Source organism: Ammodytes marinus, assembly GCF_949987685.1.
Source record: "Ammodytes marinus genome assembly, chromosome: 3".
Lineage (NCBI taxonomy): Eukaryota > Metazoa > Chordata > Actinopteri > Uranoscopiformes > Ammodytidae > Ammodytes > Ammodytes marinus.
The window spans coordinates 11602693-11630686 of NC_137232.1; the positions used below are offsets into that span (position 1 = coordinate 11602693).

The window sequence follows — 27994 nt, forward strand, 5'->3', positions numbered from 1 at the left end:
ATGTTGTATTACGTTCTGATTAACTGTGCCACTGTGTTGCTCATTGCTGTTATCTGTATTAACAGAAGCTTACATGAACCTATGTACTTGTTCCTTTGCAGCCTGTTTGTTAATGAGTTGTTTGGCAGCACTGCACTGTTCCCATTCCTTTTGGTGCAAATTCTCTCTGATATTCACACTGTTTCTTCTCCGTTTTGCTTCCTACAGATTTTCTGCTTGTACACATACGCAACTGTGGAGTTTTTAAATTTAGCCGTGATGTCTTATGACCGATACCTTGCCATCTGTTTTCCTCTGCAGTATCACACACGCATGACACACAGGAGGGTTGCTGTCCTTATTGCAGTAACATGGTTGTATGCATCGTTTATATGTTTTGTTCCAATCTCACTGACTTTCAATTTGCAGCTGTGTGGGAACTACTTCAACAAAGTTTACTGTGACAATTATTATATTGTAAAATTGGCCTGTTCTGACACAAGAGTTAATAATGTATACGGACTGGTTGCCACCTCTTTCACGATCATAAGTCCCGTTTGTCTAATCTCTTACACTTACGTAAAGATTTTTAAAATATGTTTTTCAGGTTCGAAGCAGACCAGACAAAAGGCCGTCAGCACCTGCACTCCTCACCTTATTTCACTGCTTAATTTCTCATTTGGAGCTTTCTTTGAAATATTACAGAGCAGGTTTAATATGAGCAATATCCCAAATCTGCTGCGTGTATTTTTATCCTTGTACTGGCTCACAATCCAGCCCATATTCAACCCTGTGCTGTACGGCCTGAATATGTCCAATATCCGAATCATATGTAAAAATCTTTTTTGTTCTGTCAAAAAGAGGACTAACGCCGTTCATAATCCCACGTAATGCTTTATTAACAATGTGCTTTTTCTCATAGGATGCTGGTTTATGCATAATAGGGCTGTGAAATGAATTATATTCAAATTGCAATTACAATATTAACATCTATCTAAAGCAGGGCTGTACGCTTATTTTTTTAGGTGGTAGCACTGGTGCTAGCAAGCAAAAAAAATCAGTAGCACAAAAATAAATTCAGTAGCACACAAAGTATGATCGAAAACTTGCATAACCTTAACCCATGCATTTCGCTCTAATTACCTTTTAGCCTGTCATCTTGGTCTCATTTGAAATTCTCAATTAATATCATATCCTAGTGTGTGCAGTAATAATTGTAGAAAAATTAATAGGGGTGCACTGATTGCAATTTAGACAAAAAAATCTAACCTGCCAATTGTAATTTTTTGCTGATTCAGAATTATTTCTCCCCATAAAATTAATATCTATATATTTTCTGTATATATACATATCATTATTATATTCATAATATATTTTTTGTTTGTTAAATGTCCTTCTGTTAATTAAAACCAAACTTTAAAACATTAAACATAGCCTATTAAATAAATAAGTAGGCCTATGCATATTGGTAACATTTGGAATAAGTTAAATAGGTTGTTGTGAATGTATTGGGAGTAGTTCTTCAGTGGCTTATCAGTTATTTCAAACTGTGTTTAAAAAGACTACTGTTGACTGCTCTCTGCAGCTGAAGCAGTTGATTTTCAAGCTAGTGCACTGCAGGGCTGTGAAGCGCTAACTTCTTGTTCTTACCGGCTTAAAAATAAAAGTCAACTCACGTTTGGCTAGTAAAAGGCTTTTAATGTGAAGGCGCACAGGAAATGTTCTGTTTGCACACGCGCTAACTTAACTGTGTGCCGTCTCTTTCCGGTTATTACCGTTGGTGAAGTGTATTAATCGCCGCACAAGCACAGGTCCCGAGCACACATCTTTCACCAGCCAAAGTGGAGGGTGGACTCAATAAATTACTTGCCTAAGACTACATTTACCCGAATTTGGAGAGTGTTAATGTAGAGCCCTCTAAGCAGTGTTGTGCAGCACTCCTCTGTGTCTCAGACGGACAGCATCTGCTCATTAGAAAGCTGTCGCACTCGTGCGAGTGGAATGGTATTCATCATCGCACGTGATCAATTTCAGTAGCAAATGCGATCAAAACTGTCGCACTGTACAGCCCTGATCTAAAGCACTTCGAATTGCCTCTGTGTGTGAAATGTGCTTTATAAATGAACTTGCCTTCTAACAATTATGAAAATAAGATAATCTACTTTAACATGAGAATGTTTGTTAGTCAGGTCATGCCTATATTTTAGAGTTGAATTATATTTTAAATCAAATGAATCGACTGTTAGACTGAAATACTTTAGTTTTTACTAAATGCATGATATCTCTAAAGCTAATCAAATTCAAGGTGCACTGTGTAACTTTGTGTGTGTCTGAGAAGTGAAACATTTTTTAAGATATATTCTCATAACTGAATTAACAAACTTTACTCACAGGAAAATGTGATCCCTGTGAACACTGTTTGAAGTTAAAAAGCTTCCTAAAAAGTTACTGTTTCACTGTTGTTGTTTACAGCAGCAGGGTCCACAGTTTAGTTTACAAACATATTCTAGTCTTACGTTTGGTTCCAGGTTCCTAAATTTTTTTTATTTTGATTTATGATGATAGAATTATTCAATACTAAGTATTAGTGCTGCTTGTTTGTGCTTTATTCTGCTGTATGTTAGTGCTGCATGTTTGTGCTTTATGCTGCTGTATATGTGCTGTGGTAAGAAAAGTCAAGCAAACGGTGATATAGTGTATAGCATCAGGTTTATTTTCAATCAAGAATAGCAAGAATTCTCCGCGGAGAGGTCACTAGTTCCAACACATGTAACGTGCAGCAAAGAGTGACCAAGTTCACTCAAAATCATGGACTATTTAAGGACAGGTAATCAAGAGACAGACAGGTAGGCTGAAGGAGGGGAAGACAGGTTTGGGAGACAGACAGGGCTTGAGATATACATTCATATTATAATCGTGGGTGGGGCAGGCTGCCCCAGAACAGCAGGAGGCTGTCTGCAGGATCATTGTCACCTTTCAAATGTATAGTCAGGCTGGCTCCACTCGGGAGATTGAGGGGGATGGTTGAAACTACATTTCAGTTAGTCAGTTTACACTAGAACAGTCAATGTATGTTTTATACAGGCCTGTAGCAAATGTTTCCTATTTCATTAATAAGCATTCTAACATTTGAGTCCAGACATACATCATATGCAAAATCCGCCACCACACTTCTCTCTTTTTATCATATTATGATAACATAAAAGATAGCAAACCACAGTAAGGCAAAATATACACTAGGGGAGAAAAAAAAATAAACCCCAAAACAGTCAAAAGGTAAGGCAAAAGGAATAACAGGGAATAATAAAAACCTCGTAAGGAAAAAATATAAACCCAGGACAGGCCAATAATCAAAGGAGAAAGGCCAAAATATCAAGAAGTGAGTTTAATGTGAAAAAACCTCAAATAGAATTCCAAAGAGGAAAAACATTAAACCAAAAAAACAAACAAAAGGCAAAACAAAACAAATCCCAGAACAGTAAGAAAGGAACCCATTACAGAGAGTCGCCCATGTGGAAGTACTCAAAGCAGTCCGCAGAAGGGGGGTCAATAGGGGCAAGGCACTCGGCGAAAGGGGGAACCCAAATTTCGAGGGGGATTGGTTCAACCAGGTTGCCGCTTGGCATCGTTAAGGTGGAATGACTAATACAACACTTTAGAATGGCCTTGATGAGACAAAAGAAAATGGAGAACAGCACGACAAGGCAAAAGAGTCCCAATAAGCCTTTAAAAATCAGAGATCCCCAAGCACCAGTCCAAGTCTGGAGATCATTGAGGGGGTTCCAGCCATGAGAGTCGTGTAGTTGTGTGACACCCAGGGCATTGTCAGCAATAACGTCATGAACAGGGCCACTAGAGTCAGAGATGAAACTGCAGCATTCAGACATAATCACTTTGCAAACGCCTCCACTAGAGGCTAAAATCAAGTCCAGTGCCATCCTATTCTGGATGACCATACGTTTAATTTCGTCAATCTCGGTTTGCATTGCGGAAAAGGCGACAGATGTTTTATTCAGGTGGCGTTCCAGCACCGTCGACAGAGCCTCAATCTCCACTTGGCTCCGGTATGTTCCATAAGCAGGGATGAAAACACTCAGAATTCTAGAGGCCAAAGAAATGCTACGCTTAGTGAGTGTATGAAAGGGGGCTAGTTCCAATGGGTCCGCAACTCTAATTAGGGGTATGAGGTAGGCTAGATAACAAATCCCAGTGATGTGTTGTCGATGCTGGCTAAGGGGTGAAGGAATGCAAGCATAAGCTAGGTTGCCGCAGACTAAATAAACTCGCTCTGGTAGGGTAAGGTTATCAGATGAATTATGTAGGGGAATTACATTATGATTGCAGCTGCTATTGCCAAGGAAAAGACCATTGCTAGAGAGAAAACTAATGCAGTGGCTAACATTAGTTAGAGGATGAATGGGAATGGGAGGGGTCAAAGAGGTGCATGCTCTGATGACAGGCTGTTTAGGGAGTAAAGGTTTGGAACAAGAATGTTTGGTCCAAGTTAAATGGGAAATAGAGAGGTGACTAAATGAAGGGATACTAAGAAGGCCAACTTCGAGTCTGATGGAGGCAGTGTTAGGAGTAACAATGCAGTCAGGGCTAGGGAAAACATGATTGGATGTGCAATTTGTCTCAGCCAAAGTCAATTGTAATTTATATCTTAAACCCTGTTGAATGTAGCTTCTAAAAAAAGTCAATCGATAGAGGACGGTCCAATTAGTGCAGGGAGGTTTGTGTTTTTGATTAAAAGTTTCAATAGCAAAAGAAACAATGTGTTGCTTATCGGTGGTGTCAATATTATGGGTGGTGTGTGAAGGAGGAGTGTAGCAAGCTTCATCATCATGGGTAAGGTGATTTTGAACGGAAGGCCATGACATAACAGTCCAATCTGCCAGGGAGAAAGGAATAGGGGTCAGCATCGGAGCTGTGGAGGATGTGGGCAGCTGTTGGCAAATCCAGCAGTTAGAAAGTTGTCTTTGCTGGGCAAACTCGGTCATCAGGGTGATGGCTGTGTTGTCAGAGGGGTGGGCATGTGGAGGGTTGGGGTTTTTAGATAGGGAGGGGGGGGCTTGCGGAGCGAGGGGCAGATCGTCCTGTAGGTCTGTACGGATGCAGAGGGACCGCCAGTCCCTGTTGCCCTGGTATGCAGGTGTATCCATGCAGCTTTTAGGACGGTTACACCAGAGGGGAGAGTCGATGTTGGAGTTGAAAACTTTGTGGGTTTCCACGGTGCACAGCTGGGAGCTTGGTGGCTGATTGTCGCAGGAGACGGTGATGAGGCTCCTTTTGACAGCCATCAGGAAAGCGGCGTTTCTGCCGTTGGTAATGATGCCGTGGATGGGGCAGTGATCTTCATTACATTTGGTGGCAGGGCAGGAGAAGGAGATGACGCCAGATTTCCAGGGCTGCGTTTCACAACCGGATGAGGGCGGGGGCCTGGCCAGACACATCCAGACTAGTGCCCAAAGCACAAATGTAAGGCCAGGGGAGGAAGGGTGTCGGCTGGCTCTCACTGGAGCGAGGTGTTTGTCCGTCTTCTTGTCGTTGCTGGTTCCGCTGATGTCGTCTGGGTGGTTGCCCGTCTTCTGGTCGTCGCTGGTTCCGCTGATGTCGTCTGGGTGGTTGCCCGTCTTCTGGTCGTCGCTGGTTCCGCTGATGTCGTCTGGGTGGTTGCCCGTCTTCTGGTCGTCGCTGGTTCCGCTGATGTCGTCTGGGTGGTTGCCCGTCTTCTGGTCGTCGCTGGTTCCGCTGATGTCGTCTGGGTGGTTGCCCGTCTTCTGGTCGTCGCTGGTTCCGCTGATGTCGTCTGGTCCAGGCTGGTGGTCTGCTGTCCTGTCGTTGGTGTTGCTTGATCCGTCGGCCGGTAGTTGGCAGCGATTCTTTTGCAATGACTGGCATGGATCCAAGTGGTCCTCTCTGCAACCTTCACTGCCGTCATAGTGGTGAGGAGGATCTGGAAGGGTCCCGTCCATCTCTTGTTGTGCCAGTTCTTCCGTCTGAGGTCCTTGACCACTATCCAATCTCCGGTTTTCAGGTTGTGAAGCTGGGTGGTGGCTGGTTGTGGTAGTGCCGCCTTCACTTGTCTGTGGAGGGCAGAAAGAGAAGAGGAAAGGGTATCACAATAACGTAACATCTCATCTTCACATAGATCAGTGCTAGGAAGGACCCTGTTGGCTGGGCCGATGCCAGTGTTTGCTGGTCGGCCAAAAAGGATTTCAAAAGGACTCAGGCCATTTTTAAGGCGGATTCTTGTTCTCATCTGCATGAGAACAATAGGAAGGGCCTTGGTCCAGGAAAGACCAGTCTCATCACAGCATTTAGCTAGTTTTAGCTTGAGCGTGAAATTTTCTCTTTCCACAGCGCCAGCACTAGCTGGGTGGTATGCACAATGTTTTCTCAAATCAATACCAAAATAGGCACTGAGTTCTGTTAGGGCAGCATTAGCAAAATGGGTACCGTTGTCGCTACTGATTTTTCCAGGGATGCCCCATCTTGGAATAATGTCACGGATCAGCGCCTTGACAACAGACTGAGCATCTTGTTTTGAGGTGGGAAAGGCTTCCACCCATTTGGAGAACATGTCAACCATAACTAAACAATGACGCTTACCTTCACTGGGAGAAAGCTCAATGAAGTCGAGTTGTAAGTGATCAAAAGGTTTACCTGGCTGTGGGTGTGCCGCCTGTGGCATGTGAACGCCGCGACCTACATTATTTGTGACACAAATCAAGCAGGAACGACAATATCTTTTTGCATAGATACAAAAGCCCTTAGTAAACCAAAACTGATTGATTTGAGCGAGCATGAGGCTTTCAGAGGCATGGTCAAGGCCATGACATAACTTAGCATAGTGAGGAAACAAATACTTGGGTAGACAAGGCAAACCTTTGGGGCCATACCAAGCCCCATTCGTTATACTGCAGTCGTTTTGCTTCCAAAGACGGCATTCTTCAGGTGTGGCCCTCGTTTGCAGGTCCTGCAATTCAGAAAAGGGAGTGACAGTGACAGTAGGTGTGTATAGAAAAGTGTTTGTGGAAGGCTCATCTTTTTGTCTAGCGGCAGCCTTAGCCGCTAGATCAGCTCTAGCGTTGCCCATGGAAATATAATCTGTTTTGAGTGTATGGGCCTCACATTTGCACACTGCAATTTCTTTGGGTAGGAGAATGGCATCAAGCAGGGTTGCCACTAGTTTGTGATGTGCAATGGGTTTGCCTGAAGAGGTCAGGAAGTTTCTGTGTTTCCATAGGGTGCCAAAATCTAGGCAGATGCCAAAGGCATATCTGCTGTCTGTGAAAATGGTGACAGACTTGTCCTTAGCTAATTTGCAAGCCTCTGTTAGAGCAATCAGTTCAGCAGCTTGGGCAGATAACTGTTTTGGCAGAGGTCTTGCAATCAGTGTGTCGTGTGCAGTTACCACGGCGAAACCAACTTGGTTTAGCCCTGTGTCTGGATTCCGTGAAGCTGATCCATCCACAAACAGCTCCAGTTCAGGATTGGACAGTGGTGTCTCCTTTAGATCAGGCCTGGGGGAGCACACTTCAGCAATCACAGCTACGCAGTTGTGAGGCTCACCGTCTTCTTTGGCGTTCGCAGGCCGCTGTGGATGGCCGTCATTATTATGCGAGACGTCCTGTGGAGCCTTCGCTAGTCAATTTCCATCGTCACGGTTGGGACAATCGCGCTTCCAGTGCCCGGATTTCTTACAATGGAAACAAGCATCGCGGTCGACTTTGTTATTACGAGATTTGTAGTTGTTTGAATTGTAATTCTTACTGTTCCCATTTTGCCTGAAACGGTCATTTTGGTCCCGCCCTCTCTCGTTTGGCGTGCCCTGAAACATCGCGAGGGACGAAGCATGTCTTTGTTGTTCCTCTGCTAACATTGCAAGGGTTGAAGACACCTCGAGGCTAGCTTTGTGCTTTGCCGTTGCTTTCTCTTCCAACGTCTCCTCATCCTGCTGCATTAGAAACTGTTCCACGTGGTCTGCGTAGTCCTCGATCAGCTGCATCTTTGCATTAACCCATGAAACACACAACTTTTTAATCATATCAGCATTTCTTTTGTGCATACCGCTAAAATATGCGTTACGTAAGTGAGCTTCATATGCTGTAACCAGTCCTTCGTTCAGATTTTTTGGGGGCGGCATTCCACCATAATCATTGAAAACGATCGTAAGACGAGCGAGATAAGAAGCAGTAGACTCGCCTTTGTTCTGTTTACATCGGGAAATTTTTCCCATGTCAATTTTGGGAGGAAAAGCAGAATTGCAACGCTCGGCTAATTTGATAATAATGGTTCTGTATAGCGCGTTGGAATCGTGTTCGTAAGCAGTGTGTGTCAGTCTGATCTCATGTTCAGGGAATGAGCTAGAGAGCTTGGCCCAATCACTGCCAACTTTCTTAATCAATAGACGCCGTAGCTCGGTGGTTGTGGGCTTAAATTCTTGGCAGAATTCCAAAATTGCATCAGCGAAACGTTTGCCCCCCACGTCTTTTAAGACGGGGAGGAGGACCATTGCGTTTTCAATATCAGCCATATGCCATGTCCTGTGAACTAACATCGGACCCTCCGGACCCGCTACTTCGATCATAGGCAGAGTGTATTCAATGTTTTTGGGATGATCAGAACAAAGTGGCCTTAAAGGCAAGGTAGATAAAGGACTCGTTGGTGCTGGCTGGAGCATGGGGAGGGCACAAGCAGCGTTAGTGGTAAAATCAGGATTTGTACTCACCAGGGGAAGCTGAATCGGCTGTGGTTGGAATGACAAACCTGAGCGTGTAAGAGAAGCGGGCACAATGGGGGGCTCTTTTCCGGGCTTTAGCCCTCCGCTTTGGTGGAGCTGTGCCAGAGGATACAGTGGCAATGCATTGTCGTAAGGCGGTGGGTTGGGGTTGGCAACGCTGATGGTGACGGTGTTGCCGGCCGACTCTGTGGGTGCGTCCGCCGAGGGAAGCACTGGGGCCGGAGCTTCTTGTATTGTGGGGACAACCGCTGTTGGGACAGGGTGGGTCGGTGCTGCTGGTGTGAGGCCTGCGGGCAATACCGCCGCTGTCCGTCGGAGCGGGCCAGGGCTTCTTGTATCATGTAAATCGTCCTGTAGTTTAAGGCACTGGGAGACACAGTTAATCTTATCTTCAACGGCTGGCTGACACTTATTAGCCCGCCGATTAGCCTCTTCAGACCAGTGGGTAAATGCCAGCCAGTCGGCCCGGAAACGTTTAGACTTCCGTTTGTGACTACTTTGTTCTTCAGCTCCTTGTAACTGTGCTTTCAGCAGCTTGAGCTGAGCGACGCTAAAACTACCCCCTATTGGAAAACCAAAGCGATGCCAATCTTGCATCTGTGTCACAGCTGAATCCCCATAATTCGTTCGCATATATTGTATACAAGGCGAATTTGGAGTGACTAACTCGGCTCGTTTGCTAAAAATCATCCCCATTGTTATAAACACAGAAATAAGCCCACAATTTTCTTACCTTTTCCTTGTGGTACCGTGGCTAGTTAACACAAAGCAAAACAGAATGAAAAACAACAAGACAATACAAAAAACAAAGACAAACAATAAAACACTTATGAAATTTCAAAATTCTTGCTATTTGATCGAAAACAAGCCCCACCAACACAAATATCTTGGTCTGTAAAAGGGTTAACAATTCTAGTTTAATCTCCCAGAAGGACCTGTTTAATAATTCAGGCTTTCCAAGAAAACTAAAATCTCTCTCTCTCTCTCTTTTTTTTTGTAAAACACAGAACTCTCCACTGTCAACAAAACAACCAAAATAGAGGGCCAACTCTGCCCTTATGCTATGTTCACAAGAAGGGAAAAGTTTTAAAGGAGTTAAAACCTGCTGGAGAAAAGAAAATTAGTACAAATGAAAGCACTGTCCAGCTGCTTGTCCCGGTCCGTCAACCGAACAAGTAACATTACCAATTACTAAACTACCTAAAACCTTCCTCTCAACCTGCTCAGTTCAACTTGAACAAATAAGACTAATTCGTCAATTCCAGTCCAGTGCTTGGCGGAAGGCCATTCAGATGCATTAACAGTCACACAGCACCCGGGCCGAAGCTAACTCGTGGCTGTTCACTTTGGCGTTCTAGCTTTATTACATTAATGGTTAATTAAAGTTCATGCTCACTACCAAGTAAATTTAAACGGGAGAGTTTCGCTCCGACTGTAGTGTAAAAATTCCTACAGAGATGTCCTTAGAAGTAATCCTTTAACCCAATTGTTGTTGCTTTAAAACAAAACATATTCTCACATACCGATTCGGAGGAGATGACAGAGTTCCCCACGGGCTGGCCAACAGAGGTCCTCTCTGTCCCGAAATGGAAGGGCTTGAGAAAAAGGTGATCAATCTTCTTGCAGTCTGTTGTCCGGTTCCCGTGGACCCTCTGCCGGTGTTCTCCCTCCTGGCTAGCTCGCCAATTACTGTGGTAAGAAAAGTCAAGCAAACGGTGATATAGTGTATAGCATCAGGTTTATTTTCAATCAAGAATAGCAAGAATTCTCCGCGGAGAGGTCACTAGTTCCAACACATGTAACGTGCAGCAAAGAGTGACCAAGTTCACTCAAAATCATGGACTATTTAAGGACAGGTAATCAAGAGACAGACAGGTAGGCTGAAGGAGGGGAAGACAGGTTTGGGAGACAGACAGGGCTTGAGATATACATTCATATTATAATCGTGGGTGGGGCAGGCTGCCCCAGAACAGCAGGAGGCTGTCTGCAGGATCATTGTCACCTTTCAAATGTATAGTCAGGCTGGCTCCACTCGGGAGATTGAGGGGGATGGTTGAAACTACATTTCAGTTAGTCAGTTTACACTAGAACAGTCAATGTATGTTTTATACAGGCCTGTAGCAAATGTTTCCTATTTCATTAATAAGCATTCTAACATTTGAGTCCAGACATACATCATATGCAAAATCCGCCACCACAGTGCTTTTATTGTAGGTGTGTTTGTCCTGCTCTAATCTACTGTTTTGTGCACTTTCCTATAATGTTTAATGCACGCTGTGTTTTATTGTCTGCTTATTATACTGTTGTTTGCCATTGTCTGTCAGTTCGTTCTTACTATGTGTTACTGTTTTTTAATCTTTGTGTATTTTATTTCTGTCATTTTAGGTTGCCTTTTGAATATCTGGCCGGGGACAACGGATGTAAACTAGCATCTTAGGCTAACTCTGGTCTAGTTTGATTTGATTTTGATTTGATTTAGTTTATTTTTTCAGACATCCACATACAAAACAAAATGAAAAGCATGGAAATACAATAAATATGCCTGAAAAGGAGCAGGAAGAAGTATACACTTATTTAATCCTACCCCTTTCCTTAAAAAAAAATCAAAATCAAAATATTTATTAAATAAAAAAAATAAAATAAAAAATAAAATAAAATAAAACAAAAACAACAATTATATTCGCTTCTCTTATCTATATTCTCTGTACTATTGGCGATACTATATTTGCCAATTCCATACAACTTAATATACTATACATTTTTTATATTTTATATATTTATATAATGCATATATCTATATTTATATTTATAAACAATCAATATATCCATATATACATACATATCTATACAATCAGTATATATATATATATATCCATATAATTATAATTACCCTCTTACTTCACACCCTCATCCCTGTACCTTATGAAAATCATTGCTTTGAACCTTTTTTTAAACTGGATCATGTCTGGACATTGCTTATGCTCCGTGCTCATCCCATTCCACAGTTTCACACCCCCAATTGAGATGCAATGACATTTTAAAGTCGTGCGTACCGCCAGTGTCTTAAAGTTTAACTGTTGCCTCAAATTGTAACCCCCCTCTCGGTCAAAGAAAAGTTTTTGTATGTTACCTGGTAGCAGTTTATTTCTAGCTTTGAACATGATTTGTGCAACTTGATATTCAACCAGGTCATTGAACTTTATGATACGGGAATGTAAAAAGAGGAGGTTGGTGTGATCATAATATCCAGCTTTATTGATTATTCTTATGGCTCGTTTTTGAAGTGTGACTAGTGGTTGCAGTGAGTGAGTTTGACTGTTGATTAGTTTGCAATGTCCTTGAAATAGACCAATAAATAAATAAATAAACTAAGAATTACATGTAGAGAAAATATGTTTGGTAAACTAACTGCAGGCTCTGTGAATGTAAACAAATCCCCCTCCTCTGAAACTGCATAGTGACCCTTCATATAATAATGATCTCAATATCAGTCAAAATAATTGCAATTATGATTTTTGGCATTATCACACTGCACTGTCAAATGCCATATACTTTAGTGACACTGCATTATGTCAAAGGATGAAAAATACTATAAAATAGTTATAAGTTGTGTAACTGTTGAAACTGTTCTGCTTCTATCTGTAATACAAGGAACATTTACAACAATAATCATTATGTATAACCGTTTGTTGTAAAATTGCATTAGATGTCATGTGTTATACTTAGAAATGAAATGTATATTGAAATGTATATTTAAGTTCAGACACTGCAGGTGAATATGGTAACACGTTTAATTTATAGATATATAGATCCAGGTCTCTCTTGTAAAAGAGATTTTAATCTCAATGAGACTAACCTGGTTAAATAAAGGATAAATAAAATAAAAATAATCATACCAGATTTGCAGTTTATTACTAACATTATAATTATTATTTTTTTGTATTACAATTCTTTAAGAAATTATTGAATAAATATATACAAATGTAACTTATATCTTACTAATAATGTGTACATTTGCCTCTCTTTAAAAATATAGACGTTGTTTAAAGCCAGAGTTAAAATCTTTATTTCATTTTTACAACATATTAGTGTCCAAAGTAATTGCAGAACCGATTTTGGATACAACCTTTATTCATTTTATAAATCAACACATTCTATGTACAAGTCTTTTGACCAGTGCTTGATGAAACAATGTTTTTGCCTTTAAGAGATGAGAGGGAGAAAGCCATTGTTAATACAGTTATATCTAATAAACAGTTCAACATTGCTTTGAGTATTTATTTCATTGTTTTGACCCTCGTACGACCAAAACAAACCAGAATACAAGACGTTAACATAGGTCTTCTGCTCTATCGCCAGATTAAAGGTGTAGTCAGTGATTCTGGAGAACGCTTGTTGTCAAAATACATTTTTGTCAAAATCAGTGTATATCTCCTCAAGATTCGCTACCTGTCCAAACATAAAAAAATAAATCAAGTTAATACACATGCTAGGCTCTGAAAACCGGCATGTTGCTAGCTATGATTTATTTTGCAGCACAGACACAGTAAGTTAAGTTGCCTTATTAGTCAATGGTCGGTTACATTGAAATTTGTTTTTTCACATATCCCCTCTCAAGTTACCACACTTCGGAGGGGGTCAGGGCACAGGGTCAGCCGTAGTACAGCGCCCCTAGAGCAGTTTGGGGTAAAGTGTCTTGCTGCAGGACACAATGGTAGAGATGGTGGGCACCGTAGACGTAATACCAGCCTCTGCTAATTTTACAACTAACACCCTCCTGTCCGGTGCCGGGGATCGAACCAGCCAGTGACCATGGTTACTAGTCGGCCACCTTTCCTCTAGGCCATCGTACCAACCCAGCATATTCACTGATTTGACAACATGCGTTCTCCAGAATCGCTGAGCTGATAAGTGGGAACGTGATATTTGATCTTTGCTCTCACATCTTTAAGCCTACCAGCTCCACAAAACTCTCTCTGTATTTCTCAGTATGGCAGCATTTACAAACTGGTGTCACTACTGTGTCTTCAATTGCTAAGAAAAAACCTTGACGTACAGCAGAAGGTATAACGTCCATGCATCCATGTAATTACTCATCCATAGAATTCCTCACGGGGGCCACAAAAGATACACACTATAGCTTTAGTGTGCAACCTACAAACAGTAACCATATCTCAGCTGGATTTGACTTTAGAAAGACAGTCATATATATTTTTGTTCGTGTTCATTACTCCTAATTTTTCTTTAAATTTACTCTGCACTTAAAAAAAATCAAGCATGTAACAAAAATATTTCAAATAATGCATCTAACTCCAACTTTAGTTTTAGCAATGAAGCAAAGTGTTTTGAGGAGGCTATATATCCATTCGCCATTTTGGCTGGTAAGAGGTCGGTGAACTCAGTTAACTAAATGCATTATTGGCTATTATATAATATATTTTAACTAATAGATATCATAATTAAACTGACCTTAAAATTGTAACTTTTTGCAATACAACTTTTCAGAAATGTTTGAATAAATACACAAACAAAACAAAAATCTTGATCTGTTTTTGCAATGTTTTTATTCATGAAATTAATCACAAAATTGCAGTTGCAGGAATATATTAATACATTTTTTTTACAAGTATTCTAGCGCCATTTTTTCATTTCCTTCCCTTGTGCGAACATATCATACACAGTGACATACAGAACAGATTTTGAATACAGCCTTTTCTCTTTTAATTAATAAAAAAAAAATTATCTTAAGAATTGTGGTGTAGGAGAAAATAATTGGAAGTAGTGGCACAATAATGGTGAGTACGATCCTAAAAAGGCCATAAATGTTATCCACCGTTGTGTCAGAACAAGCCAACTTTACAACAAGGTAGTTATGACAATACAGACTGTTTATGACATTCCCACAAAGAGGCAAACATATGTTCAATGATAAAGTGATTACGAACTTCACAAAAGAGTACAACCATATCAAAATAATAATGATAAGCGATATTTGCCATTATTCTTCTGTTCATTCAAACAAGCACACACACACACACACACACACACACACACACACACACACACACACACACACACACACACACACACACACACACACACACAGCTAAGGACACTTCAACATGTGGAGAAACAAAATGCAGAACCTGCTCTACTAACTAACAATGAACTTTAGCGCGCCCAATAAAAGATATTGTGAAAACATTTTTGTAATTCCCTCGCACACTATCTCTCTTTTTATGACAGCACATGTGTATATATGTTTTTCTTATTTTGGACATTTGCAATCCAAACATGATAGGATTTAAAAGTGGCTGTAGGATCACAAAATACACAGACAGAATCATGCTTAACACACTGGGTAAACTGCTCATATCAAATCTACTCTGAATAATTTCAAAGCAGCAACCAAATGAAAAGTTAATGAGAGACACCATCTGAGGTGTGCAGGTGCTGACAGCTTTCTGTCTCGTCAGTTTGGAACCAGAAAAACAGATTTTAAGAATTTTCATGTAAGAAAAAATAATTGGAAACAGAGGCACTACCACAGAAAGCACGATACCAAAAAGGCCATAAATGTTATTCACTGTAGTGTCAGAACAGGCCAACTTAACAACAAGGTAGTTTCTACACAAAAGACCGTTTAAGACGTTTCCACACAATGTCAAACGAATGCTTAAGGATAACGTGATTAAGAATTTAACAAAAGAGTACAACCATACCACAATGATAAGGATAAATGCCTTTTTAGATGTCATACGTGTGTTATACTGCAGAGGGCAACAGATGGCAAGATATCGGTCATAAGACATGACGGCTAAGTTGACAAACTCTACACTTGCATATGTGTATATACAATAAATCTGCAGGAAACAAAATGAAGTAGATACAGTGTGAATGTCAGAGAGAATTTGGATTAGGAGGAATGGAAAAAACCCCATGCTGCCATACAACTCATTAACAAACAGGCTGCAGAGGAAAAAGTACATCGGTTCATGTAAGCTTCTGTTCCTACAGATAACCACTATGAGAGATGAGTTGGCAATAACTATCACAATGTACAACAATGCCGTTATAACAAAATAAAAGTATTTCATATCCCCCACGTCTTTATAAGTGCTAAGAATGAAGTAAGATAGAGTTGAATTTACCGTCATTCTTGTACTTTGGTAACAGTTTTCAAAGTCTATACAAGGTTTGCAGTTCTAATTTTAACCCAAAATGAACCACTTGTTTGAATTAAGGAAATGTTTCTAAAAAACACAGACATTGTTTACAAAAACTGCTCAGCTGTCTTTTTCCTGTAAGCATAAAAGATTAAAAAAACTCACAGTTACAAATACAGTTACATTGATCACAGTTACACACAAGTGTTAAATGTTGTTACCTTCTGTGTTGCAGACCCCTGCACTGTCTAGTGGGAGGCTGCCGTAATATCTGCTACGTATAGGTCTGTGTATCAAGAGATAATCAATACATAACCCTAACAACCACCCTCGATCCATGCCATGTTCTCCAGAGAATACCATAGCTAATTGCCACTTTCTGAAGTTGAGTTGTTTGTTGTTAACAAAAAAGGGTTAATGAATGGTAAAAGTGGAGCCAGCAATTCTGGAGAATCCTTTTTGTAAAAATATTTTTTTTTGTCCATTTGGAATACCTTTGTATGAGGAATCCGTGTTCCCAAATGGACACTTTTTTACTAATATGTTTTTTTTTAAATTTCCAATGCTTTATTCATAGTGCAGAGAGGCAGAGATGAAATTGTGCAGAGAGGGGAATGACATGCAGAGAACCAGTGTTGGGAAAGTTCACTTTCTACTTGAACTAGTTACAGTAATATGTTGCTGCAAGATATTATTTTTCAAAATGATTGCCACAGCCCATATAGAACCACAGACAGCAATCATTGAATCAGTTTTAACACTGAAACTATGCTTCAGATTTCATCTTCATATCCAATTTTGAATCCTTATCCAACCAGGGTTTACATTAGCATTGAGGGGACAGTCCTCAGAATACTGGGGCCTCATTTATCAACCGTACTTACGCACAAATCTGTGCGTAAGTAGGGCGTAAGAACATTGCCACGCAAAGTATGGCATTTACCAAAATGTACTTAGACTTATGAATGTGTGTAAATGTAAGCACAACTCTGACCATGCTTACGAACATAATCTAGTGGTAGAATAGCGATATTACAAGCACAAAGCAAAGCATTTAAGAGTTTCAACGTCTGCATTAACACTAGAACCGCCAGCCAGGGCCGCTGCTACGCTTTTGGGTGCCCTAAGCAGAAATTGTCAGTGAATTTTTTTTACCTTTTTAAAGTAAAATGCATCAATCTGGTGCACTTTGTGAGGAAATTTTAGAGACTAGAGAGATATCAAATCCTGAGATGCAGAAGGAACATTATTTTTCAGATTTTTCTTAAACAGGTAGCACTCTTTACTCTGCAACTGTAAAAACAGTAGATTGGTCTGCAGACCCATGTTCTATGATGGAGGGGCCCATTTCAACAGATAAAGGGTGGATATGAACAATTTAGAATTCACACATATAAAGTTTATTTGTGTATGTGTGAGGGGGCCTTCAACCCCCTTAGACAGAGCTACTAATGCTGTTGTTTTTAACTTGCTTTTGTATTTCTCCCCTACTAGTTGAGGGGCCCATGATGATTTCTATTTTGTTACATTTTAATGAGTATTTATATTTAGGCTATTCCTTTTTGGACCCTGTTATTGACATCAGTGACTGAGCTCTTTGACTATGCAACATGAAAAGTTACTATCAGTATCTCTGGCTAAGGGCCCCCCTGAGCCCTTGGGCCCCTGGGCCTGTGCCCGGTGTGCCTGTGCAGTAATCCACCCCTGGATAGGTTACACAATTAAGAAAAAACAACGATGGGCCTGTTCATAACTAATTTATATATTTTTTGTAATGTAATGATTATCATGAACTTTAAAAAAAATAAACTATTTTGGGGGGCCCCCGGACCATCTCTTTTTCCTTTTTAATTAAAAAAAAAAAAAAAAAAAATCTATTTTTTTTTTATTTTGGGGTGCCCCCTCCAGGAACTTGGTGCCCTACGCAGTCTGCGTACTCTGCGTATAGGGAGCGGCGGCCCTGCCGCCAGCGTTCTCTTTATATCTATAATCGCCACGCGTCAAATCCACCCGTGCATTTCTAGGGTAATATAAAGTCATACATTTGTTTGTTTAATCATCATCTGTGTTTTGGACCTCTTGTTTTATAATCTAAGTTTCTTTAAGAACACTGATCACGACTCAGTAATGAAACTGAAGTAGATGTAAAATCGCCAATACATCAATGAAAACAGATGGTCAAAACAGCGTCCAAATGAGCTAACATCCTAAATGCAATAAATAGTTATATGGCACACTTATTTTTAGGTAAGCTCTAATTGATTATTCATTAAATGTGTCACGTTTACATGTTTTGAAGCGGAGGATCCCTCCGATGCTCTCTGTGCGTCTCAGCACTCAGCTGTGAGCTGGACGAGCCGCGGTGACTCGCCAGACTCGCCAATCACTCATTTCACTTAGTAGGCTAACTCTATTGTTGTTAGGAGCTTATCTTCATCTCTTTTTTATTGAAAGAGTTTATGAATGACTGCACGTAAAGTTGTCAGATCGCGGCAAACAATGCCGTTGCCTTACAACTTGCTCGAAAATATCAAATTTTCCCATGCAGCAAGCTTTCTTTTGTTTTAATGCCTGCACTAAGTGCGCCAACAAAATATGTTTTGCTTCGATTCAACCTCGTTTACAAGGGTTTCCATTTCTGTGTTGGAGAAGTTTCTTTTCGTTACCCTCGGCTCTTTACCATTGTGGCGGAGAGGGGTAAAACACATTCAGATGGTTGATATAGGGATGTGTTGTGACCATATATGGTTAATTGGAGGCGTTTCTGAATGCAAATGGGCTGAGCGTGAACGAGCATGACACTTAAGAACATGTGGGATTTATCAAGATTGATGACTTACTGGTGTGCGTACGATAGGCCAGCGCACGTTTGATAAATACCGATTTTTTTGTACTTAAGCACATACTAAATTTCATTCGTAAGAGTGAATTTAGAACCTTTTCTACGCACTGTTGATAAATGAGGCCCCTGGCATTTCCCCATTTTTGCTTAAATGCTTTGCTGCCGCCCATTCAGTCCGCACCAGAAGCCAGCTGCAGCCTTCACCCCTACAGTAGGCCTATAAGCAAAGCAACAGCGGCGGATATGTCTTATTTTTACACGTGTTGCCTTTCGCTTTTACTTTGTTAACCAAACACAACCTATACAGCGTATTTTCGCTGCTCGATTTGATCGCTACATTTGGTAATTATGTTGTGTTTACGTCTCGTAGTAGCAATGTTTTCAAATATGGCGTCCATGAGGTTTGAGTTGGTCTGGTTGGTCAGGATAATCCCTCCCCCGTCCCCTGACGTAGGCGGTTCATATTTTCTAGCCCAGCTTGCACCAGTTTTTCCAGCCCGGGCCGGCTCTCTGGCGGTGTAAAACCAAAAAACTGGCTCTTACTGGGCTCTAGCTCCGAACTAGCTCCGATTTTGAGTCGGTGTGCAAAGGGCAAGTGTGAACACCAGGGCAGCCTTTTTGACAACAGTTAAAAAGCCTTTATTGGAGGCGCTCCTATGGTGTAGTGGGTTGAGAGGCTCAGTCCTTATAGCAGCAGACCCGGGTTTGACTCCCCTGCATGTCATCCCCAGACATGGGGGACTCGAGTCACATGACTTGACTCGAGTCGCAAATTTGAGGACTTGAGACTTGCTTGAATAACACTGATAAAAGACTCGACTTGACTTTGACTTGGTCTTCATGACTTGAGACTTGACTTAGACTTGAGACAGATGACTCGAAATTACTTGCATTTTTAAAAGTTAGATTACGTTAGAAATTATGTTTTATTTTGAAACATGATCGGGTGATTTTACAGTGCAATGCACGCAGCGCGCTGCACGGACAAACAGCGTAAGCAGGTCAACACAGGACAGGAGCAGCAGTAATGGAGGCAGCTAGACCAAGAATAATTCACGTGAGCCTCCCACACGCTTATAACCCAATCACAGTAAATGTGTAGCGCCTTCTTCCCTTCCCTTTTCACGTTGTAACGGCACCGGAAAGTCGTGTAAAAGAAAACGAAAGTAACGAGCGTTTCCTGCAGCGCTGCTGCCTTGATAACGCACGCTTCCTTATCGAGCGCCCTACCTCCACGGACTGTAGGCTTTATAAAAGCATGAGACAAAACAGCCATTATGAAGTAGGCCTAGGCCTATATTGGCGCTTTTCCACCGCAAATGTAGCTCGACTCGACTCAACTCGACTCAGTTTAACTTGGTTTGGTAGCAGCACGGGTCGTTTTCCACCGAAAATAGTACCTCCTGAACGTGGGCGGGGTTGTCGTAAGGGGCTGAAAGCCAACTCCGGAGTCAAGTAGCAAAGCAGAAATTACGAGCAGTTGTTGCACTATTAACTGAACCAACCGCCAAAAACACGGATGAGAAATGTTTAAGAAAATACTCCCCTTGTATCTGTTTGCTAAAAGAAGTAGAATAATATTGCTACGGGCCGTTAAAAGGGTAGGGTTTGTGCAGGGCCGCTGCTACGCTTTTGGGTGCCCTAAGCAGAAATTGTCAGTGATGCCCCCCCCCCCCCCCCCCCCCCCCCCCCCCCCCAAAAAAAAAAAACACCCAGAAGCTCGCGTCCTCAGGGCGCGAGCGAATTTTTTTTGCCCTTGCAAGATCTCTGCGACTGCTTTTTGGCACATTTGCCAGCATTTACTAACAGAAAGAACAGCTTAACTTGTGAAAAAACTGCCTTTGCAAAGGAATTGAGTGATAGGATCATAGACTGATTATGAGATAATGGGCCCCTGGGCTTACACTCTTAAAGGGCCCCCCACTTGTCCCTATCCAGTCAGGTACACTGAATGTTCTACACGGATACATACAATTAATGGTAATAACATATTAAGGAAGTCAGTGTTTCCCACAGGATTTTGGGGTATTGTTGGAGGGACCCTGTACCTTGTTGGGGCGTGGGTGGAATTTTTTTTACCTTTTTAAAGTAAAATGCATCAATCTGGTGCACTTTGTGAGGAAATTTTAGAGACTAGAGAGATATCAAATCCTGAGATGCAGAAGGAACATTATTTTTCAGATTTTTCTTAAACAGGTAGCACTCTTTACTCTGCAACTGTAAAAACAGTAGATTGGTCTGCAGACCCATGTTCTATGATGGAGGGGCCCATTTCAACAGATAAAGGGTGGATATGAACAATTTAGAATTCACACATATAAAGTTTATTTGTGTATGTGTGAGGGGGCCTTCAACCCCCTTAGACAGAGCTACTAATGCTGTTGTTTTTAACTTGCTTTTGTATTTCTCCCCTACTAGTTGAGGGGCCCATGATGATTTCTATTTTGTTACATTTTAATGAGTATTTATATTTAGGCTATTCCTTTTTGGACCCTGTTATTGACATCAGTGACTGAGCTCTTTGACTATGCAACATGAAAAGTTACTATCAGTATCTCTGGCTAAGGGCCCCCCTGAGCCCTTGGGCCCCTGGGCCTGTGCCCGGTGTGCCTGTGCAGTAATCCACCCCTGGATAGGTTACACAATTAAGAAAAAACAACGATGGGCCTGTTCATAACTAATTTATATATTTTTTGTAATGTAATGATTATCATGAACTTTAAAAAAAATAAACTATTTTGGGGGGCCCCCGGACCATCTCTTTTTCCTTTTTAATTAAAAAAAAAAAAAAAAAAAAAAAAAAATCTATTTTTTTTTTATTTTGGGGTGCCCCCTCCAGGAACTTGGTGCCCTACGCAGTCTGCGTACTCTGCGTATAGGGAGCGGCGGCCCTGGGTTTGTGTCCTGATGTGTGACTGCCACACAGCTGTAGGGATGCGTCACGTACATCCCTATGCACGTAAACACGGGCATGATAAAGTTGACTGTTAAGTGCTTGTTTCAGGATACGTGTTTTCAAATGCAAGCCGTGTCTCAGCCTGAATATTTTATTGAGGTAATCAGTGCAGTCCGAGGCTTGTAATGTAATCGCTCGCTATCATGTCTGTCCCAGCTTGCTGCTATAGGCTATTTAGCCTAGCTGCTATGTCTCCTCTCGTATGTTCAAAGTAACTTCCCCAACAGCCAACACAACTGGGTGAGCTTAGCGAATATATGGAGAGAAAAAAATCGGGTCTGTGATGCAAATCAAATGAAAGCGAGCCAAAGAAGGCTGCACGCGGCGAGACAAAATACACATAAAAGTCCCGGAGAGTTGTTGAGAATCAAGGGGAGAATAATCAACAGAATGAAGCCGGCAGACGGTAGTCTCTGGCCAATCAGCGGCCGGCCGTCTGCCGACGTCACCTTTTAGCTCGACTCAGCTCGCTTGGACCCTAGAGCAAGGCGATACTAAAAAAGCAGCCGCTAGCAGGTACCAGGTACCATGAAATTGCGGTGGAAACGCCAAAAATGCGAGTTGAGTCGAGTCGAGCTGATACCATGCGGTGGAAAAGCGCCATAAGATGCAGTTCGACCTTCCACGTTCACCGGCTCCTTCCGACAGCTCACAGCCGCCGCCCCCGCACCGACAGCACAGCAAACTGCCCGTTATGACAGTTCGCCCCCCAGTACGAAAAACTAATGAATCGGGATAAATCAAAATGTGATCCAGCCATAAAAAAAGGTGATATGATATTTTTGCCATAGCGCAGATCATTGCCCTGTTTTATTTTAAATGCATTATGGGCATTAAGTGTCTGTTTTGTGTAAGTATAGGCCTATCTGTTACTATTTGCCTTTCTTGTTTTCCATGTTAAAAGTAAGCTATTGGAAATTGAAAGTAGCCTAAATGTGGTTGAAAGAAAAGGAAAGGTGCGGTGTTGATCATATGTGATAGATAAGGGGTCGCTATTGGATGCAGACATTATGAGATTCGGACCTTTGCTGTAAGAAAATGTTGTCAACTGGACCCATTTAAATTTTAGTTGAGGACCCCTCTGTCAGACCAAGAATAATTCAATTGTAGTTCAAGGATGATGTTGTCGATGACGGTATGAAGAAGATAACTTTGAAATGCAGGTCTTTTAAATGTAGAAACTGGGTTAGATAATGTGATTTTTGTATGACTTGACTTGTGACTTGCTTGACCTGAGCAATGACTTGACTTGTGACTTGCTTGATTCTCTCCACAGTGACTTGGACTTGCTTGAGACTTGAAGGTTATGACTTGAGACTTGCTTGTGACTTGCACATTAGTGACTTACCCCCACCTCTGGTCATCCCCCTCTGTCCCCATTTCAACTCTTTAACTCTTTCTAAACCTAAGTTTAGCCTTAAAGCAAGTATTCACCCTAGAATGTAATATAATGATATGGAGAATTCTATATTGTCCCCAAAAGGAAGGTACGTCCCCACAATATCACTGTGTAAGCAGGAACATGTCCCCACAACAGCAGTAAAACAGGCCCACACATACACACACATCCCCTAACAAGCAATGGTGTGTTTGTTTAGTTTTTAGTCCTGCTTTTGCAATTGCAATTTTAAATATATGAAGGGGAGAACGGGGGAATGTGAACCATCGGGTAATGACACCCCCTGTATCTAGGCAATGGAACACATTTTTGGTCGTGTGAGATATATGTTTTCAAGACCCTCTCATTTCCCCTTGGCCATGAAAGAAAGGACCTCATGGTGATGTTGTAAGCATGTTTTTTTCACAAAAATGTATTTTTTGCTTGTAAAAGTAAATGTTCTTGCTGTCAACTTAATCGATTGTTGTGCCAAAGCAAATTGATTCAGGTAGAAAAACTTCTATCATACATGTTGATGAACTACCAACATATGAAACCATGTGATGATTACGGAAGATTAGCCTGATTTGCTGAGAGCTAGTTTTTTCTCAACTTGTGGCAGTGGGGTAAAGTGAGACAAATGCTGTGGGGTACAGTGAGACAGTGTCTGTGCCCTCTTTTAATGAATCCATTATATTTGAGCTAGCAAGGAGACTAGTTTGAATAAGACAAAAGAAAATGTGGGCTGGAGGTGGGGGTTGATGGTTGAAGGGGTGTCAGCAAGGGCATGGTTTGGCACGTATGTATGTGGGGGACAGGAGAGTGACCTTTAACACCAATAAACTCTAAGTAATATGTCTTTCTTTATTCAATGAATGATCCCAATAAAACAAATGCAGAAGAATATTAATCAAAGACTCAAAAGATGGAAAATGACAGCTGGGTCTAGTCCTGTGTTCTGAGTCCCAGGCTGTTCTGGTTCTGATTGTTCCCCATGATTCTGTTACTAGTCCGACATTAGTTTTGGAATATTTGGTTTTCAAGCTAGCTGTCAGGTTACTGAGGTGGAATCAGATAATAGGTGGCCGAGAGGGCCTTTGATTCCACGAAATCTGAAACTAGAAGGAGACGTGCAGAGAGACTCGGGAAGATAGTTCTGGTCTCATCAGGTATACTTTATTCTTCAGTCACTAGTTACAAGTGAGGAGACACAGCTCCTAATACCAATACAGATGTTTAACCTATACAGGTCTAAAGACAGCTAAAGATAGGCTACCTCTTAGATCTTTAACCATAATTCTAGCCTAACCTTAACCGAACTTGGGAAAAGGGAAACCGAACCACAGCCATTCCTCGGGCCTCTGGAACACAGGCAGTAAGGCTGCCTGAAGAGCGCCACCTTAGTGGCAAGGCACTCTGCCTTATACCAGCTCAGTTGTGTGTGTGTGTGTGTGTGTCTGTGTGCTTGTGTGTGAGAGTGTGCATGTGAGTGCATGTGTGTGTATGCGTGTACGAGTATGTCCAATATCTGACCATATTAGCAATTGGCTGCTTCTAATAGATTTTCAGTTATTAATACGTAACTGGTGTCTGCTTGTTGATGTTACCAAATCTGAGCAGCTGGTGTTGTTGCTGCTGAGGAGAAGGTCATGTTCTCGTGTGTGCTGTGTGGCACATGGAAGGTTATCCTAAGGTTGCCTTGTGTCTCTGATTAATACAGAGTTCTGTAACTACTTTCAAATGTGACATACTATGTTGAAATAATCCTACATTACAATTTGTGTTGTTATGGTAGTTTCAGAGGGGAAAAAGTAAGTGGATCAGTTTACCCCCTTGATCTGTCTGGTGAGACACAAGACAACTTTTTTTTTAACAATCATACTTTCACTGCCCTGCTAATGCCATTTTCTAGGAATCCTGAATTAATGGGAAATGTGTACATTTGACTGATAAATCATTTTAGCTCGCTTAGAGGGGAGCAAATGTTAAAAGTGTCTCACATTACCCCGTTCTCCCCTACATTTGTATGTGTAATCGCAAACATCAAATTCTCATGTGAGTACATTTTAGATTTTTATTTCATTTTTGTATTGCTCAATTTCTATTTTTCAAACCCCTTGACTTGAACTGATTTGAATATATTTTAGCAGCATGTCCCATTTCACACCTGGAGCTGTTTATTCTGTATACTGTTTCAATGTTAAACCTTATTGCATTTATATCTGCACAATATATTTTGAATAAGGTAAACTGCATGTGCACACTGTATACGTCTTAGCTTATTTCTATGTGGAGACACTGCAGGTAAATAGGGTAGCATATTTAAGGAACTTAAAGATATCATCATGGAACTTTGCCAGTTGATAACTGACATAAAAACTGTTTTTTTTCGTATTACAACTTTTCCAGAAATGTTTGAATAAATATTATGTGTAAATACAAATCTCGTTAAAAAACAACAATCTATGATGTTGGATAAAGCCAGAGTTCAAATCTTTATTTAGATTTTTACAACATATCAGTGTCCTACCTTTTACAGAACAGATTTTGGATAAAGCCTTTTATCATTTTATAAATCAGAGAACATGTACACACATTTACAACAACATTAATTTATTTCACAATACATCATATGTAAAAGGTAAATTGCTGCATTTATACTTTGATGCTTATTCATCCATTCAACACACACACACACACACACACACACACACACACACACACACACACACACACACACACACACACACACACACACGCTCGTACGCTAAGGGCATTTCAACATGTGGAAGTGGAGGAGCAAACTGCAAAACCTGCTCTACCAACTAACAGTGGACTTTAGTGCGCCCAACGAAGTGTATTGTGAAAGATTTACTGACAATTTTGTGTTGCACTTGCACTGTATTTCTCCGACCAATCCACATTTTATGACAGCACATATGTGTATATGTTTTTCTTATTTTGGACATTTGCAATCCAAACATGATAGGATTTAAAAGTGGCTGTAGGATCACAAAATACACAGACAGAATCATGCTTAACACACTGGGTAAACTGCTCATGTCAAATCTACTCTGAATTACTTCAAAGAAGCAACCGAATGAAAAGTTAATGAGAGACACCAGCTGAGGTGTGCAGGTGCTGACAGCTTTCTGTCTCGTCGGTTTGGAACCAGAAAAACAGATTTTAATCATTTTCATGTAAGAAAAAATGATGGGAAGAAGAGGCACTCCAACAGAGAGCATGATACCAAAAAGGCCATAAATGTAATTCACTGTTGTATCAGAACAGGCCAACTTTACAACAAGGTAGTTTCTACACCAAACACCATTTAAGACGTTTCCACACAATGTCAAACGAATGCTTAAGGATAAAGTGATCACAACTTAAATAAATAAAAGAATAATGGCACACACACACACACACACCTACTGTGCAGACGTCATTGAACATGCCCATTGATAGACAGTGGTTCTGGCCTGTTCTGTAAAGTATAAAGCAGACAGCGTCTCTACAGAATAGCCAGTGAACAGTAAACAGTGAACTGTGTGATGTGACACTGTGTTTCATTTAACACTGAGGTACATTATCTACTGTTGAGGAGGCAAGTAAACGATAGCCTACGGTACGTATTGGACATTTGGGAGGTTTGGGAGTTTTTGACATTTCCACTCAGTTGTTAATAATGGCAAATTCTACTTCTTTAACTTTGTCTTATTTCATTCTTGGAGCTTATTTGAATGTTGGGACTTTGAGATACTTGTATTTCATGATAACTGCATTGTTATACATTGTGATAGGTATTGCCAACTCATCTCTCATAGTGGTTATCTGTATGAACAGAAGCTTACATGAACCAATGTACTTTTTCCTTTGCAGCCTGTTTGTTAATGAGTTGTATGGCAGCATGGGGTTTTTTCCATTTCTTCTAATCCAAATTATCTCTGACATTCACACTATTTCTGCTACATATTGCTACCTACAGATTTATTGTATATACACATATGCAAATGTAGAGTTTGTCAATTTAGCCGTCATGTCTTATGACCGATATCTTGCCATCTGTTGCCCTCTGCAGTATAACACACGTATGACATCTAAAAAGGCATTTATCCTCGTCATTGTGGTATGGTTGTACTCTCTTGTAAAAGTTGTGATCACGTTATCCTTAAGCATTCGTTTGACATTGTGTGGAAACGTCTTAAACGGTCTTTTGTGTAGAAACTACCTTGTTGTTAAGTTGGCCTGTTCTGACACTACAGTGAATAACATTTATGGTCTTTTTGGTATCGTGCTTTCTGTGGTAGTGCCTCTGTTTCCAATTCTTTTTTCTTACATGAAAATTCTTAAAATCTGTTTTTCTGGTTCCAAACAGACGAGACAGAAAGCGGTCAGCACCTGCACACCTCAGCTGGTGTCTCTCATTAACTTTTCATTCGGTTGCTGCTTTGAAATTATTCGGAGTAGATTTGACATGAGCAGTTTACCCAGTGTGTTAAGCATGATTCTGTCTGTGTATTTTGTGATCCTACAGCCACTTTTAAATCCTATCATGTTTGGATTGCAAATGTCCAAAATAAGAGAAACATACAAACACATGTGCTGTCATAAAAACAGAGATACTGTGCGAGGGAATTACAAAAAAAAATTCACAATATATTTTATTGGGCGCGCTAAAGTTAATTGTTAGTTAGTAGAGCAGGTTCTGCATTTTGTTTCTCCACATGTCCATGTGTCCTTAGCTGTAATATGTCTTTTTTTCAATGAATGATCCCAATAAAACAAATGCAGAAAAGTATTAATCAAAGACTCAAAAGATGGAAAATGACAACTGGGTCTAGTCCTTTGTTCTGAGTCCCAGACTGTTCTGGTTCTGATTGTTCTTTGCTCTGACCCCCAGACACTAGCTGGCTCTAAGGGTCCTGTG

The 27994-nt window shown here is 40.9% G+C and overlaps 3 protein-coding genes across 3 annotated transcripts; 1 reads left to right on the forward strand and 2 right to left on the reverse strand.

Annotated features, from left to right (window-relative positions):
• On the forward strand, positions 1-27815 carry LOC307248319 (olfactory receptor 6E1-like; the record flags this gene model as incomplete). The annotated part of the gene is made up of 3 exons (XM_080024722.1): positions 1-207; positions 27053-27589; positions 27810-27815. The coding sequence occupies 3 exons, from the start codon at positions 1-3 to the stop codon at positions 27813-27815; spliced, it is 750 nt and encodes a 249-aa protein (XP_079880848.1).
• LOC307271258 (olfactory receptor 4B13-like) lies at positions 8604-15882 on the reverse strand (the record flags this gene model as incomplete). Its single annotated transcript, XM_080053668.1, has 5 exons — positions 8604-8656; positions 8752-9076; positions 9459-9479; positions 10249-10414; positions 14975-15882. The coding sequence occupies 5 exons, from the start codon at positions 15880-15882 to the stop codon at positions 8604-8606; spliced, it is 1473 nt and encodes a 490-aa protein (XP_079909794.1).
• On the reverse strand, positions 24888-26882 carry LOC307271259 (olfactory receptor 52N5-like; the record flags this gene model as incomplete). The annotated part of the gene is made up of 3 exons (XM_080053669.1): positions 24888-24909; positions 26005-26452; positions 26879-26882. The coding sequence occupies 3 exons, from the start codon at positions 26880-26882 to the stop codon at positions 24888-24890; spliced, it is 474 nt and encodes a 157-aa protein (XP_079909795.1).
• Positions 27816-27994: the final 179 nt, after the last annotated feature.